Source organism: Dipodomys merriami, unplaced genomic scaffold (genome assembly GCF_024711535.1).
Source record: "Dipodomys merriami isolate MVZ:Mamm:240054 unplaced genomic scaffold, mDipMer1.0.p SCAF_1, whole genome shotgun sequence".
Taxonomy (NCBI): domain Eukaryota; kingdom Metazoa; phylum Chordata; class Mammalia; order Rodentia; family Heteromyidae; genus Dipodomys; species Dipodomys merriami.
Window position 1 is genome coordinate 30,104,747 of NW_027202270.1, and position 15,158 is coordinate 30,119,904.

Consider the following 15,158-nt stretch of genomic DNA (forward strand, 5'->3'; position numbering starts at 1 on the left):
CCTGCTTTTTGCTGGTTATTTTGGAGATGGAGTCTTGTTCTGGGCCAGCTTAGACTCCTAGATAGTTAGAATTACAAACATGAGCCTATATTTTCTTTTTGAAACAGGATCTTTTGTACATAGCCCACACTGGCCAAGAACTCATCATGTAATTCAAGGCTGCCTGTGACTCCAGTCTTCCTGCCGCATCTTCCCAAGTCCTAAGATGACTTTTTTTCCCCCCCTGTAATACTAAGGATTGAACTCAATGCCTCACAGTTGCTTGAAAAGCATAGTACCTCTTGAGCCACTCATCAGTCCTTTTTGTGGTAGTTATTTTTGAGTTAAGTTCTTGCTCTGTGCCCAGGTCATCCTAGATAGTGATCCTCCTATTTGTGTTGCTAGGATGACAGATGCTTGCCACTATGTCCAGCCAATAAGATAGAGTCTCCAGCTGGGCACCAGTGGCTCACGCCTATAATCCTAGCTACACAAAAGACTGAGATCTGAGGATCAGGTTTAAAGCCAGCCCAGGCAGGAAAGTCCATGAGACTCACATCTCAAACAAACTACTCAGAAAAAGCTGGAAGTAGCACTGTGGCTCAAGTGGTAGAGTGTTAGCCTTGAGCACAAAGAGGCCCACGGACAGCATCTAGGTTTTGCGTTCAAGCCCCAGGACAGCCACCCCCTTCCCGCCCCCCAAAAAGGTGGAGTCTCCAGCACTTTGTCCACTCTGGCTTCCAACCACCATTCCTCACTGTCTGTCTCCCAAGTACCTAAGATTACAGACTTGAGCCACCACACTCAACCCAGCTAGTTTTCAAATTTTTTTATTAATTTATTTGAGTTTTTTTAACACTAAAGTAACACAATATGTTTACAACATATTTTTAGTTATTTATTTTATGTTTTACATAAAATGAGCCCAGAACTTTACCCATGCTAGGCAGGTAGCTACAACACTTATCTCCCTTGCCCAAACAATTTTTAAATCTTTTCCAGAATTGTAGTTTGTGGGGTTGTTTTTGTTTGTGTTTGTGTGTGTGTTAAAAAACAAAAACAGGAAGTGGTACTGTGGCTCAAGTAGTAGAGCGCTCACCTTGAGCTGAAGAGCACAAGGACAGTGCCCAAGCCCAGAATTCAAGCCCCACGACCGACAAAAACAAACAAAAAAAGAGTCTTTCTATAGAGCCAAGACTAACCTAAAACTTGTTATCTGCCTAACCCAGCTTCCTGTTGGACTACAGGTGCACAACTACCGAGCCAGCTTGGGAATTTTGATCTTTGAGGATTTTAGACTTTAGGGATTTTGCTTTGGGACATTTCGACATTCTGGAATGTGATGTTTGGGATGTTCTCTAGGCATTATAGCCCAAACACAATTTGGAGAGTCATACCTTGGAGATACTGTGAATTCAGTTTCAGGCCACTATATGAAAGTGATGTGGACAACTTTTGGAGTTTCCCACTGCATATAGAAATTCCGTTTATACCACAGTCTGTTAAGTGTGCAATAGTGTCATGTCTTAAAAAACACATACTTTAATTAAACTACTTTATTACCAAAAATGCTAACAATCACTTAGTCTCAACAAGTCATAATCTTATTGCTAGTGAATGGTCTTCACTAATGGCTGCTGACTGATTAAGCAGTGGTTGCTGAAAATTGGTGTGGCTGTGGCAATTTTTTCTTCCTCATCTTTTTTTTGGCAGGGGATGAGGAGTGAGGAGAGGGAGACAAGGTCTCATGGCTCAGGCTAGCCTGGATTTCTGTGTTTCCTGAGCAGGCCTTGAATTTATGGCCCTTCTTCTTGGGATTCCAGACAGACATTTATCACCATGCCTGGCCATGCTGTGGAAATTAATGAAATTCACCACAATAAATCGTCAAATTTACCAAATCCTTCTTTTAGGACAGATTTCTTTGTAGCAAGAAATACTGTTGGACAGCATTTTACTCACTTAGCACTTCTCTTCTTGGCCTCCTGAGTAGGTGGGACTGTGGCATGCATCACTGTGCCCAGCTTAGCTGAAATACTTTGAAAGGATTTATCTCTTTTTTTTTTTTCAAGTAAACTATGTAGTAAATAGATGTGCTGCTATCCAGGCTCGTTCTATTTATAGAGCATAAGCAGAGGAGACTTAGTATTAAGGAACCTAGTGTAAGGTCCGCTCCTGGATGGCGAGCAGACTCCACCCTCCTCGCAGCAGTCTCCACCCAGTACCTGCGTTACCTAGGCAACTGGGACACCTGGAAGAGGTCACATCTGCATCCGCTGATGTCACATCTGAATTTGATGTGGCCACACCTTTCCCCACCCATACCCTACATAAGGCCTAGCCCAGGCCCAGACTCTCCCTCTTTTTCTCTCTCTGTTCGTTTCTAGCTCTTGCTGCTCTTTTCTTGCTCTCTCTCTTTCCCAGCCACGTGGAGTGCCAACCTTGCCTGGTCCCAGCAGGTCTACCCCTTACCTGAATACCACGTGAGTGCTACTGTTCTTACCCCTCTCTCTGCTCTTTTCTCTCTCTTTCCTCTCTTCCCAGCTCTCTCTCATTCCCAGGCCTTTCCCAGCCACGTGGAGTGCCACCCTTGCCTGGTCCCAGCAGGTCTACTGAATAAACCCCTTACCTGAATACCACGTGCGTGGTGCAGTTTCAGTTCTTACTCGGTCACCTCTTTTTAAAAAAAACCTAACACCTAGGATTTTCAGAATGACTGATGAGCATTGGCTTCTACCTAAAGTCACCAGCTGCACTAGGCCCTAACAAGAGAATTGTGTTGTCTTTGAAGCTTTGAAGTCTCTCTGGCTATGAAAAGCTCTAGATGGCATCTTCCTCCAGCAGGAGTTGTTTTGTCATTGTCATTGGAAGTCAGTAGCCGCCTCATCAGTGACTTGCGCCAGGTCTCCTGCATAACTGCTTCCCCGGCAGCACTTCCTGCCTCATCTTGCACCTCTGCTGGTAGCTAATGTTCTTCTGTAACTCCCTTCTTCCCTCTGCTTTTATAGAACTGAAGAGTTGGGGCCTTGTCTGACTAGGCTTTGGCTAAGGCAGACACAGACCAATAGACCCTTCTCCCTATCAGCAACATGACTGGCTCCATTTCTCATCTGCCTTTTCACTAGAGCAGCTCTTTTACTTGGAGAATGTTTCCTCTGTCTTTACAGCTAGACAGTTTAGCATACAATACCTAGCTCTGGGACTACTTTGGCTTTCAACCTGTCTTCTCAACTAAGGTCGGAATATTTGATAGATTAAAATCCCCATCATAAAAGCAATGCTAGAAAACAGACTAATTTTCCAATGGAAGATCAAAATAAAGCCATTTAAGCATGCAAGGACTCACGGAAATTACTTGAGTCTCTCTTTTTGCTGAATAAGGGTGATACAGTAGAATAAGGACCCTCCAAAGATATCTCTTATTCTTCTAATTCCTGAAACCTAGGAATGTGTAAGCTTTTGTGGAAAAGTGAATTTGGCAGATGTGATTAAGAATCCTGAGACAGGTATCCTCTTCTGGGTGGGTTCAGTGTAATCACAAGGATCCACATAAGAGAAGCAGAAGGGACAGAGAACCCAAAGGCAATATGGTAAAACAGAAGAATGTCATAGATGGATTGAAATATGCTGTGCTGCTGTAGCTGTCTTCCTGTGCCTGGCTTATTTCACCTTGCATAATGTCTTCTAAATTCATACACATCATCACAAATGACCATTCTTTTTATGGCTGAATAGTTCTCTATTATACCATATATTCTTTAGCTATTTCATGATGGACTGTTAACATTTATTCTTTTTTTAAAGTTGGGAATTGATATAGGGAACATATATGCTAGGCAAGAACTTTACCATTGAGCACCACCCCAGCTCAAATGTTAGCATGTCTAGGAGTACCTTGACCATGAATTCTCTGAAGTCTTATCTGAAACTGTCTTTTTTATATTTTTGGGACAAGGTCTGTCCAAGTAGATCAGGCTACCAGTAGGTCTCCTTCCTTGCCTTATGATTAGTGATCAGCACAGGTCTTGAGAAGGCTTTGTATATAGATTTGGGAGATCATTTCCTCTTTGGTTCTTTCCCATCTGGGATATTACTCCTGAATTATTACTGGTTATTCTGCCAACCTTGAATTCTGACATCTGATTTCACAAGCCTGAAAGACTTTGCTTTCTTCCTGTTCTGCCCACAGTGGCAAGCAGACTTAACAGTACCCTCAGTTAAACTCCACAAACATATAAACCTCACCTGGGCAAATTCTCCCTCCCAGCCACTGTTTGTACTTGCCAGGGAAAGTGTGTTCTCTGCAGGCACTGTAGCTTTCAGAGAGAAAAGGGAGGAGCCAAGTTTCTTTAACTGCTGATCCTCATATGTTATACTGGATAACTTGCTAGACATAATCTGGAATAGAAAACAGAGAATTTCATCTTTCATGGAGATGAGAGAGTGGTAAGAGTACAGGAGTATTTGGTCTGACCTGTGTCAATGTGGATGTCAACTAGGAAAATAAGTCTGCTGACAACTCCTACATAATTAGGCCTGCAGTCAGTTTAGTAGACAAGATGGATGGCTTGTCATACAATTAGACTGATCCTCATAAAGGTTATTCTAAGAGCTTCTAGTGAACTGAAGGCTGTTGAGAGCACTGAAAATCAGAAACTGGAGCAGAGAGCATAAATGCAAGTTTTCCCCAAAACTATGTGTCACACAGTTTGGTATTTATATGGAATCCAAGCTCCTTAGGAACCCAAGATTAAATTCTCTCTTTTCTATTCCAGATTATGTCCAGCCAAGTTATCCAGGATAGCACATGAGGATCAGCAGTTAACGGCGACTGATCTGGATTGCCCCGGAACCTAGAGGATATATATCCAAAGGAGAATATTCACAGCGTATGTGAAAGAATGGCCACCTTGTGGACTTTTTGAATTTACCTCTGTTCTAGTTTACACTTTTTATTTAAGCCTACTTTACCTGATACTTTATATTTATTTTTAAAAAAATTTTTGCTGATCCTGGGGCTTGAACTCAGGGCCTGAGCTCTGTCCCTGAGCCTCTCTGTGCTCAAAGCTAGTGCTCTACCACCTGAGCCACAGCACCACTTCTGGCTTTTTCTGTTTACATGATACTGAGGAATCAAACCCAGAGCTTCATGCATGCTAGGCAAGCACTCTACCACTAAGCCATGTTCCCAGGCCCATTCCTTTATTTTTATTCCTTCTATGTCATCTTGTTTTCAGTGGATCTCAGAAAAGCATATAGTTTTGTGTATGTGTGTGTGTGTGTGTGTGTGTGTGTGTGTGTCTTAGTTTTATATGACTAGCTTCTCTGTATTTAAAAGGAAGTCTGTGTTGACCATTTAAAATAACTAACTGATCTTACTCTAGCATCTTGGTTTATACTGTTTGTTCCATTGCCTTAGTCCTCCCACTCTTATTCTAGCTTTCTGCTAATTTTTCCACAGCCTTGTTTTGCTCCTAGTAATTTATAAATTAGAAATCCTATTTTTATTTAATTAGTAAGCACTTCAAAGGAAAAAGGAAAGAACCCTCTATTTCTTTCCCAGTATGAGGATTGCAGTCATACTATTGATGCTCTAGAAATCATGGATGAGTCACATCCTTGCCTTTTGTTCCCAGTCTCAGGTTATCAGAATAATTTAAGCTTTGAGTCAACTATTGTTTCCTCTTATACATCTTCTAAGAAATACTTTTCACATTTGCATTTCTTTAAATCTATAACATCCTTACAGATGTTAACTATTTTAGAACAATTACTTAGATATACATTTTTTTAGACAGTCATGGGTCTTAGAATTCTGGGCCTGGGTGTTATCCCTGAGCTCTTCAGCTCAAGGCTACTGTTCTACCACTTGAGTCACAGTGCTACTTCTGGTTTTCTGGTGGAGATAAGACTATTATGGATGTTCCTGCCCAGGCTGGCTTTGAACCACGATCCCCAGAGCTCAGCCTCCTGAGTAGCTAGAATTATAGGTGTGAGCCATGCATGGGTGCCCAGCTTAGACAAACATTTTTGGTTTTTTTGTTTTGAATTGTTTTGTTTTTGTCCGTTATGAGGGCTGAACTCTGGGCCTAGGCGCTGTCCCTCAGCTCTTCAGCTCAAGGCTAGCGCCCTATCACTTGAGCCACAGTGCCACTTCCAGCTTTTTCTTTTTTTTTTTGTCGGTCGTGGGTCTTGAACTCTGGGCCTGGGCGCTGTCCCTCACCTCTTCAGCTCAAGGCGAGCGCTCTACCACTTGAGCTACAGCGCCACTTCCGGTTTTCTGGTGATTTATTGGAGATAGGAGTCTCACGGTCTTTCCTGCCCGGGCTGGCTTTGAACTGTGATCCTCAGATCTCAGCCTCCTGAGTAGCTAGGATTACAGGCGTGAGCCACCAGCGCCCGGCTACTTCCAGCTTTTTCTGCATATGTGGTGCTGAGGAATTGAACCCAGGGCCTCATGCATGCGAAGCAAGCACTCGACCACTGGGCCAACTTCCCAGCCTAAGACATTTTTTACATGAGGAAAAAGTATCTTATTTGAATATATATAAAATAAATTGTTGACAGATAAATTTAGCAAACTTAGTTATTAGATATGATCTATACTTACCAAGGGATATATGTATCTTCTTTTTTTTTTTTTTTTTTTTGCCAGTCATGGGCCTTGAACTCTGGGCCTGGGCGCTGTCCCTCAGCTCTTCAGCTCAAGGCCAGCACTCTACCACTTGAGCCACAGCGCCACTTCTGGCTTTTTTCTGCTTATGTGGTGCTGAGGAATCGAACCCAAGGCCTCATGCATGCAAGGCAAGCACTCTACCACTGAGCCACCTTCCCAGCCCTGTATCTTCTTTTTTTAACTCTTTTTTTCTAGTCCTAGATCTTGAATTCAGGGCCGAGGCTCTGTCCCTGAGCCTCTCTGTGCTCAAGGCTAGTGCTCTACGACTTGAGCCACAGCACCACTTCCGGCTTTTTTTTTTGTCCATCATGCGGCTTGAACTCTGGACCTGGGTGCTGTCCCTCAGCTCTTCAGCTCAAGGCAGTGCTCTAGCACTTGAGACACAGCGCCACTTGTGGTTTTCTGATGGCTTATTGGAGATGAGAGTCTCACGGACTTTCCTGCCTGGCTTTGAGCTGCAATCCTCAGATCTCAGCCTCCTGAGTAGCTAGGATTACAGGTGTGAGCTACCAGCACCTGGGCTTTACTTCTGGCATGCATTCTAGGCAAGCACTCTACCACTAAGTCACATTCTCAGCCCCTATTTGTATATCCTGAAGTGAAAATTTTAACAGCTGTACTCTACAAATTGTTGGAAAAGTTGGCGCCACATTTTTAGATTGATGACTATGTCCATCTCTATTTCTTTTAATAACCTCAATATTGAAGGTTTTAGTTTTATTGATGTATTCAAAATCAAGGCTTTTATGTGATCTTTAGAGAAAGGTACGTTACTAAAGCTTTGCCTCTCTGAAAAAAAATTTTAAACTGTATTCACTTACATAGCAATTGTAACTACAAAAAATTTTCTTTAGGAATATATAAAAGTATATATACAAGTTTCTTTGTTTTACAGTATTATTACAAAAGTAAAAATTAGAAACAAATGTCTTTCAGTAAAGATTGGTCAAATAGAATTATTCCCAGACATAATTGCAAGATTGTAAGTTTTATCACATTTGCTACCTAACCAAAACTAATACGCATCATTAGTCTTTTTTTCCCTACTTCTTCTTCAAGTTACAATTATAACATACATTTATACCATACAAATACAAGCACGGCATGTCCCTGAACATCAATGTTCCATTTAGTACCTTTTCACTTTGTCACTGATGTTAAATATTGACTAGCTAAATAGATACTAATTATTGATTTTTAAGATGAAGAGTAATTTTAATCTATTTGTTGTAGTTACTCCATGGATTCCTTTGGGCAACTCAGACCACAAGATAACCAGTCAGTAGTCAGCAGAATGCAAAAGAAATATTGGAAAACAAAACAGGTCTTTATCAAAGCAACAGGAAAAAAAGAGGATGAGCATGTGGTTGCATCCGATGCTGAACTGGATGCTAAACTTGAGGTAAGTTTGAAAATTCTGTGTCCACGAACTGGTTGTTCTTTTGGAGTACAGGGGAGACTATAATAAGCTTTTACATCAACAATTGTAGATAAAGGCATGATCACAGAATCTTTATTTTCAGCTCTCAATCAGAGCTTCTAGATAAGAGGTCACAATTCTCACAATTGAAAAAAATCACAGAACTGGTAATATGATTAGATATCTAATGAAGTAGGGTAATTTCTCTGGGACATGTAGTTTTAAAGCTAAATACTAGTAAAGTAATTGAAATAATATACTCATTATTATATTGCTTCTGTTCACTCATTCATTCTTGCCGTGCTGAGGCTCAAACCCAGGGCCCAATGCTTTTAGGCAAATGCTTAACCACTGAGCTACATCCCCAGCTCTTTGTTGTGTTTTGTTTGGTTTTGTATAGGCTGTACCACAAACCCAGCTTGTGTCTGTTATTAAGAGAAAATATTATTGAGGAACTTTTTCTATATCGTGGGACTTGAATTTAGGGCCTGGGCACTGTCTCTGAGCTTTTTGTGTTCAAGGCTAGTGCTCTACCACTTTGAGCCATAGCATCACTTCCATTACTGAGGAATTTTAAATAAAAGGAATAACTGCCCTGAAGCAATTTAAAACCTACAAACATTTATACTGCTAACTTAAAGACAATCTCATGTACATTAATGAAAAATACTGAATTTTTAAATGCAGATTTACGCATACCACGCACATATTAACTCTTAGATATATTTCCAAGGAGGAGTTCTGTTACGATTAGAATCTAATCATTATGTTGGGATTCTTAAAACAATAGGGCCAATTAAATATTTCTTGGTTTACTAAGTATTTTCATTTTTCAAAATGTGAATAAACCTATGTCACTGCTGTAACAAAATATGGAAATAAGCCAAGCACTGGTGGGTCACACCTATAATCCTGGCTATTACGGATGCTGAGATCTGAGGATTATGGTTCAAAGCCAGCTCTGAGAGACCGTTATCTCCAATTAACAAAAAGCCAGAAGTGAGGTGTGGCTCACATGGTAGAACATCAGCCTTGAGTCAAAAAGCCAAGCAAGAGTGTAAGGCCCTGAGTTCAAGCACCAGTACTAGCACCAAATGGGGGTGGGCGGGAAGAAATAGATAACAAGTTAACAAAGCTTTGTTGTTTGTGTTGAAAAGTATTCCTCTTATGATTCAGTAGTAAATGTAGAAAAGTGACTAGTAATATCAGTTATTTTAACACTAAGACAACTTGTCATCATTTCACAGATATTATTTATATTGTCAGATAATCTATAGGTGACATATTTTATATTTATTGTAAATTTGTCCAATAAACAAATTTTGGGAATAAAACATGAATTTTCTCCCATATTTGTATTATTTTTAAACTGTAGAAATATTTTCGTTGTAAAAATAAAAATTGTAGTAAGTCCTGCAATACTTATGGGAAAAAAAACCATAATCACTTCATCCTAATTTTTTACATTCTTTTAAATTATTTTCTTCCATAAACATTGTGTGTGTCACATATGTTGTCAAGTGTAATCTACTTTTTGTTTGTTGTTTGTTTTTTAAATTCACTTTGGGGTAATAGTTTTGTCCAAGGTTTTGGATGAGCAGCACTTTAAAGCAAATTGGCTTGGTGTTTTTAAGTTAATCATATGCTTAATAAATATGTGTTTCTTGCATTAAAAAAACATTGTGTGTGTGTGTGCATACATGCATGCATGCATGTGTGTGTGTGTGAAAAGAGAGAGATCAAGCCAGTACTGGGGCTTGAACTCAGGACCTTGTGCTTATTCCTGCTTGGCTTTTTTACTCAAGGCTGGCTCTCATGAGTCACACCTCCTCTTTGAGCTTTTTTGCTGGTTCTCTCTTTTTGGCTCAGACTGTGATTCTCTTCCCTACACCCACCCTACACCTTCCTTGGATGGGATTACAGGTATGAGCCACTTTAGGATTCTTGATAATATTGGAAAATAATTTTTGATAATCATTGAGTTAATATTATACATTGTCAAGGTCTTTTAAACAATGAAGCTGGGGGAGGGGAAAACAATGAGGCTGCATGCTAAAAAATCTATGCTATTTTATCTGGGAAAACTTTTAAGTTTATGTGTAAAATTATGTGTATAATAATGTTTTTGTCTCTAGCTTTCATGTGCTTAATTTTGAAATGAGAGTCTACTGTATATTTTCTGTTATCATTTAGCAACCATTGTAAGAATTAAAAAGCAATTTTTTATTTTAACGTATAGTTTAACTGGTTAATAAAAACATGAAATTTAACCAGACAAGGATGGCTTATGCCTGTGATCCTAGCAACTCGGGAGGCAAAGATCCAAATATCAAAGTTCAAAGCTAGCCTGGGCAGAAAAGCCCACAAGACCCCATCTACAAACTAGCAAAAAGTTGGGCTGGACCTATTGCTTAAGTGATAGAACATCAGCTGAACAAGCAGGCTTAGTGAGAAGGAGCCCCTGACTACCAAACCTAGTATCAAAACTTACAATAAAAGCTGAACTTATTAGTGGGGAACTATGTAATCTTCGACATGTTTAATACAGAATCAGGTTGAACATATCTTTTCAAACATTTATCATTTCTTAGGGTGAATACTTCAGAAATCCTTTCTCTAGCTTTTTCAATCCTGTAGTACATTATAGTTATCTATATTCATACTGTATAATAGAAAACCAAAATTTTAAATGTATTTTTATAGTAAATCTACTGTTTTGCTTGGAAGATGTCAGAAAAAGTCAGACTCAGTTAATACACTTTGTAATACTGTCTTCTTTTTTCAGCTGCAGCTGGTAGTATTTGATCTAGTTTATATTAGATACACCTTTTTGTTGTTTAGTTTGTTGTTGAGTTTAGAACATATTCTACAGATATTTTTAATGGTCGTGGGACTTGAACTTGGTGCTTGGGTACTGTCCCAGATCTTTTTCTCAAGGCTAGCGCTCTACCATTTTGAGCCACAGCACCACTTTAGATTTGCTGGTGGCTAATGGGAGACAAGAGTCTCCTGGACTTTCCTGCCCAAGCTGGCTTTGAACCATGATCCTCAGATCTCAGCCTCCTGAATAACTAGGATTACGGGCGTAAGCTACCAGTGCCTAGCTTATTCCACAGATTTATCTCATGTTTTTATTACTATTTTCTCCAACTCTTTTACAGAAAATTTAAATGTGCTGTGTACATTAGAAGTAAAACAAAAACTGTCAAAACAGGAAGAGTAAATATAACGCTTAAAAAGTAAACGCATAGGGGGCTGGGAAGGTAGCTCAGTGGTAGAGTGTCTGCCTTGCATGCATGAGGCCCTGGGTTCGATTCCTCAGCACCACATAAGCAAAAAGAAAAAAGCCAGAAGTGGTGCTGTGGCTCAAGTGGTAGAGCGCTAACCTTGAGCTGAAGAGCTGAGGGACAGCACCCAGGCCCAGAGTTCAAGCCCCACGACTGGAACCCCCCCCCCCAAAAAAAAAAGGAGACACATAGGGCTGGGTGCCAGTGGCTCATGCCTGTAATCCCAGCTACTCAGGAGGCTGAGATCTGAGGATCGCGGTTCAAAGCCAGCCCGGGCAGGAAAGTCCGTGAGACTCTTATCTCCAATAAACCACTAGAAAACTGGAAGTGGGGCTGTGGCTCTAGCGGTAGAGCACTCGCCTTGAGCTGAAGAGTGCAGGAACAGCGCCCAAGCCCAGAATTCAAGCCCCACAACTGACCAAAAAAAAGGAGACACATATATACTTACAAGAAATATTTCACAGCCCAGGAAAACTTAATATTTATAAATAGATACTTGCGAGAAAATGTTCTGGTTTATAATTACCTGTAAATTATATGTATCATTCTTTAAATTGTTCTGATAAAATTTATTTTTCAAGGTTTTTCATGCCATTCAAGAAACATGCACAGAACTTCTGAAGATAGTGGAGAAATATCAGCTGAGACTCAATGGTATGACATTTAGTACCTGATGACTCCAATATAATGGGAAAGTAGCAGTATATTAAACTATATTATGAGTAGTTTTATGGCAAAATATGAGTATTTATGGTGACCTGTTCTCGCATACTCCTATCTTTTCCTTTTTCAGTTCATTCAATTCTCTGACACCTATTCATTATGGTGGTGCCCTATTTTCTTGCTTAGAGTATTAACTACATTTGCTTGTGTCACATAAAATCTCTCTCTTGGCCCCTACAGCCAACCCCCTTCCTCTGCTCCTCTGATAGAAAAATTTGACACAACAGATTTTGCAATCTCTATTTGTCCTCCTGCTTTATCTTGTACTCACTGGAGTCTGATTTTCATCTCTACCACTCCAAATTTTTTTGTGCGTGTGCCAGTCCTGATGCTTGAACTCTCAGGGTCTGGGCACTGTTCCTGAGGGTTTTGCGCTCAAGATTAGCACTGTACCACTTGAACCACACCTCCACTTCTGCCTTTTGGGTAGTTAATTGGGGATAAGAATCTCATGGACTTTCCTGCCCAGGCTGGCCTCCTGAGTAGCTGGGATTACAGGTGTGAGCCATTGGCACCTGGGTCTATACCAGATTTCTTTTTTTTTTTTCCCCACCAGATTTCTTCACTTTGCTGTCACACAACACACTTCCCCGGCTTTCCACTTAAACTTCATTCCTTCCTGCCTCTGCTGGATTCTTTTCTCTTCATGACCTTTTCTGTTAACTCAACCTTAGTATCTCTTCTGTTGCTTTAAGTAAAGTGACCTATTAGATGTGGCAAGCCCTTACTGAACTATGTTGATTTCTTTCACAGCAAGCATGTCTGTATAGTGGATTCTCTTCACTTCCCTTAGCTATCTTGTGAAGGCCATCTTTTTAATGAGGTCTTCCCTGAACCCCATGTCTAAAATGCAACCACTACCTCCTTCATAACTCTCCCTATCCACTTAACAATATTCAACATTTTAAGCTGGGTGCTGGTGGCTCACACCTGTAATCCTAGCTACTCAGGAGGCTGAGATCTGAGGATCGCGGTTCAAAGCCAGCCCGGGCAGGAAAGACCATGAGACTCTTATCTCCAATAAATCACCAGAAAACCGGAAGTGGCGCTGTAGCTCAAGTGGTAGAGTGCTCGCCTTGAGCTGAAGAGCTGAGGGACAGCGCCCAGGCCCAGAGTTCAAGCCCCACGACCGACAAAAATAATAATAATAATAATAAACAATATTCAACATTTTATATCACTGGTATATACTCTAAGGACAATAAATTGTCTCTTTTGTTTATATCTGTGTCCTCCAAACTCTAAAATGTCTAGTCAATATTCACTAAGGATTTACTCAATGAATGGTTTCTTTTAAAGCTGTGTAAATTAACTCTTACCACTTTACAGTTAAAGGCAATGCATTGTCCCATTAAAGAAAGAAGTCTAATATGATATGATCACTCTAGTATTTTTTGTGAAACTGACAGGCCTATATTCTTTTCCTAAGAATAATAAACAAGTTTTTGTAATAAAATAAGAGATGTTACATATAGTATTGAGTTTGGTATACTAATATAACTCTGAATTCCTACAAGTGAAAAACACTTAAAATAGACCAAACAATAAAGCAAGGGTTTGTAGAAATTGAATATATAGGGGAAAAGATTTTTTTTTTAGTCCAAGGAACGACCTTTAAGGAATGAGAACAGCATCCGCAGAAAGAAGAGTTGGTAACTGAGTCTAATAGGGGATAAAGGAATAAAGAAAGTTTGGAGTCAAATTACTAAGCATCAAAATATTTGACCTAGCAGTAAAAGGTCACCATAACCACTAGACCAAGGGAATCCTATAGGAATGAAAATGTTAAGAAACATTGACAAGTTTGTATGCCTTGAATTTTGCCCTTAGATCAATAATCTTTTTAACATTATGAAGGGATATTCCAGAATAAAGAAAAGATTATACATATATAAACTTCACTCAGTAGTTTCAGTTTGAAATTGTGTATAAATGTGTGATTTCTTGGAGACTTGCACTAATCTTTGGTTGGTAATAATAGTAGACAAACATGGTAAATTTAGACAGTAGAGTGTTTTGAGTGCTGGGAATTAAATCTAGGGCCCCCTGAATAGTAAGCATTTGTTCCTTCAGTGAGCTACCCTAGCCTCCAGTGTTCTACCTTGTTATGAGACTCATTTGGCTGGGGATGTGTCTGTAGATGTGGGAGGCAGGTTGTAGCACACATTCATCTCCTGACCTTTTTGCATTGATAAAGGTAAGACACAGATTCAGTGATTACTTATGCTCAGTTGATACTTGATAATGAAGTATTTCAGCTTCTCAGCTTTTTTTTCTTTTTCAGAGCTGAGATCCAAACTCAGAGCCTAGTGATTTGATTGATTTCAGGGCAAAATTCAAAGCATACAAACTTGCCAATGTTTCTTAACATTTTCATTCCTATCACAGGATTCCCTTGGTCCATGGGTTGCCTTTTACTGCTAGGTTAAATATTTTGATGCTTAGTAATTTGACTCCAAACTTTATTCTTTTATCCCCTATTAGACTCAGTTACCAACTCTTCTTTCTGCGGATGCTGTTCTCATTCCTAAAAGGTCATTTGTTGGACTAAAAAAAATCTTTTCCATTGAATTAAATGCCCAACCCCATTTTCTCAGCTTTATGAACCATCAGAAATGATGAATATTTGTCAGGTGTCAGTGGCTCATACCTATAATCCTAGCTACTCGGGAGGCTAAGATCTGACAATCATGGTTCAAAGCCAGACTCAGAGAGAAAAATCTAAAAAACTTTTATTTCCAATTAACCAGCAAAAAGCCAGAAGTAGAGGTGATGTGAGCAAAAAAGCTAAATGAGAGCATAAGGCCCTGAATTCAAGTACCCAGTACCAGCACATACACACACACACAAAAGAAAATGAGAGGGGTTTTTTTCCCCCTAATAGTTTCATTGAGGCATAATTTATGAAGTTCTGACTCAAAGGTAATATACATCTTCAAGTAATCAAAATATTAAACTAACTCCCTAGATCCAATCCTCTCTGGTTCAGTTTGTTTATTCAGGATATGGCACAACTGTTATTGTTCTCATGAAACATGACACTACAGAACAGAATATGTAGGCATCCTACGCC

At 39.8% G+C, this 15,158-nt stretch overlaps 1 protein-coding gene across 9 annotated transcripts in view; it reads left to right on the forward strand.

Moving 5' to 3' along the window:
* Positions 1–15,158, forward strand: part of Ica1l (islet cell autoantigen 1 like) — a 69,100-nt gene that overhangs the window by 2,121 nt on the left and 51,821 nt on the right. For 8 of the 9 annotated variants that reach the window (XR_011371244.1, XR_011371252.1, XR_011371247.1 and 5 more), the window contains exons 2-4: positions 4,755–4,868; positions 7,889–8,057; positions 11,944–12,016. Coding sequence is in view for 6 of the 9 variants with exons in the window: in XM_070019341.1 (XP_069875442.1) it covers positions 7,896–8,057; positions 11,944–12,016 (235 nt within the window). In the remaining 3 variants the exon portion in view is untranslated. Of the gene's footprint in view, positions 1–2,380; positions 2,463–4,754; positions 4,869–7,888; positions 8,058–11,943; positions 12,017–15,158 lie in introns of those variants that run through there. The other variant, XM_070019358.1, reaches the window with a different exon arrangement.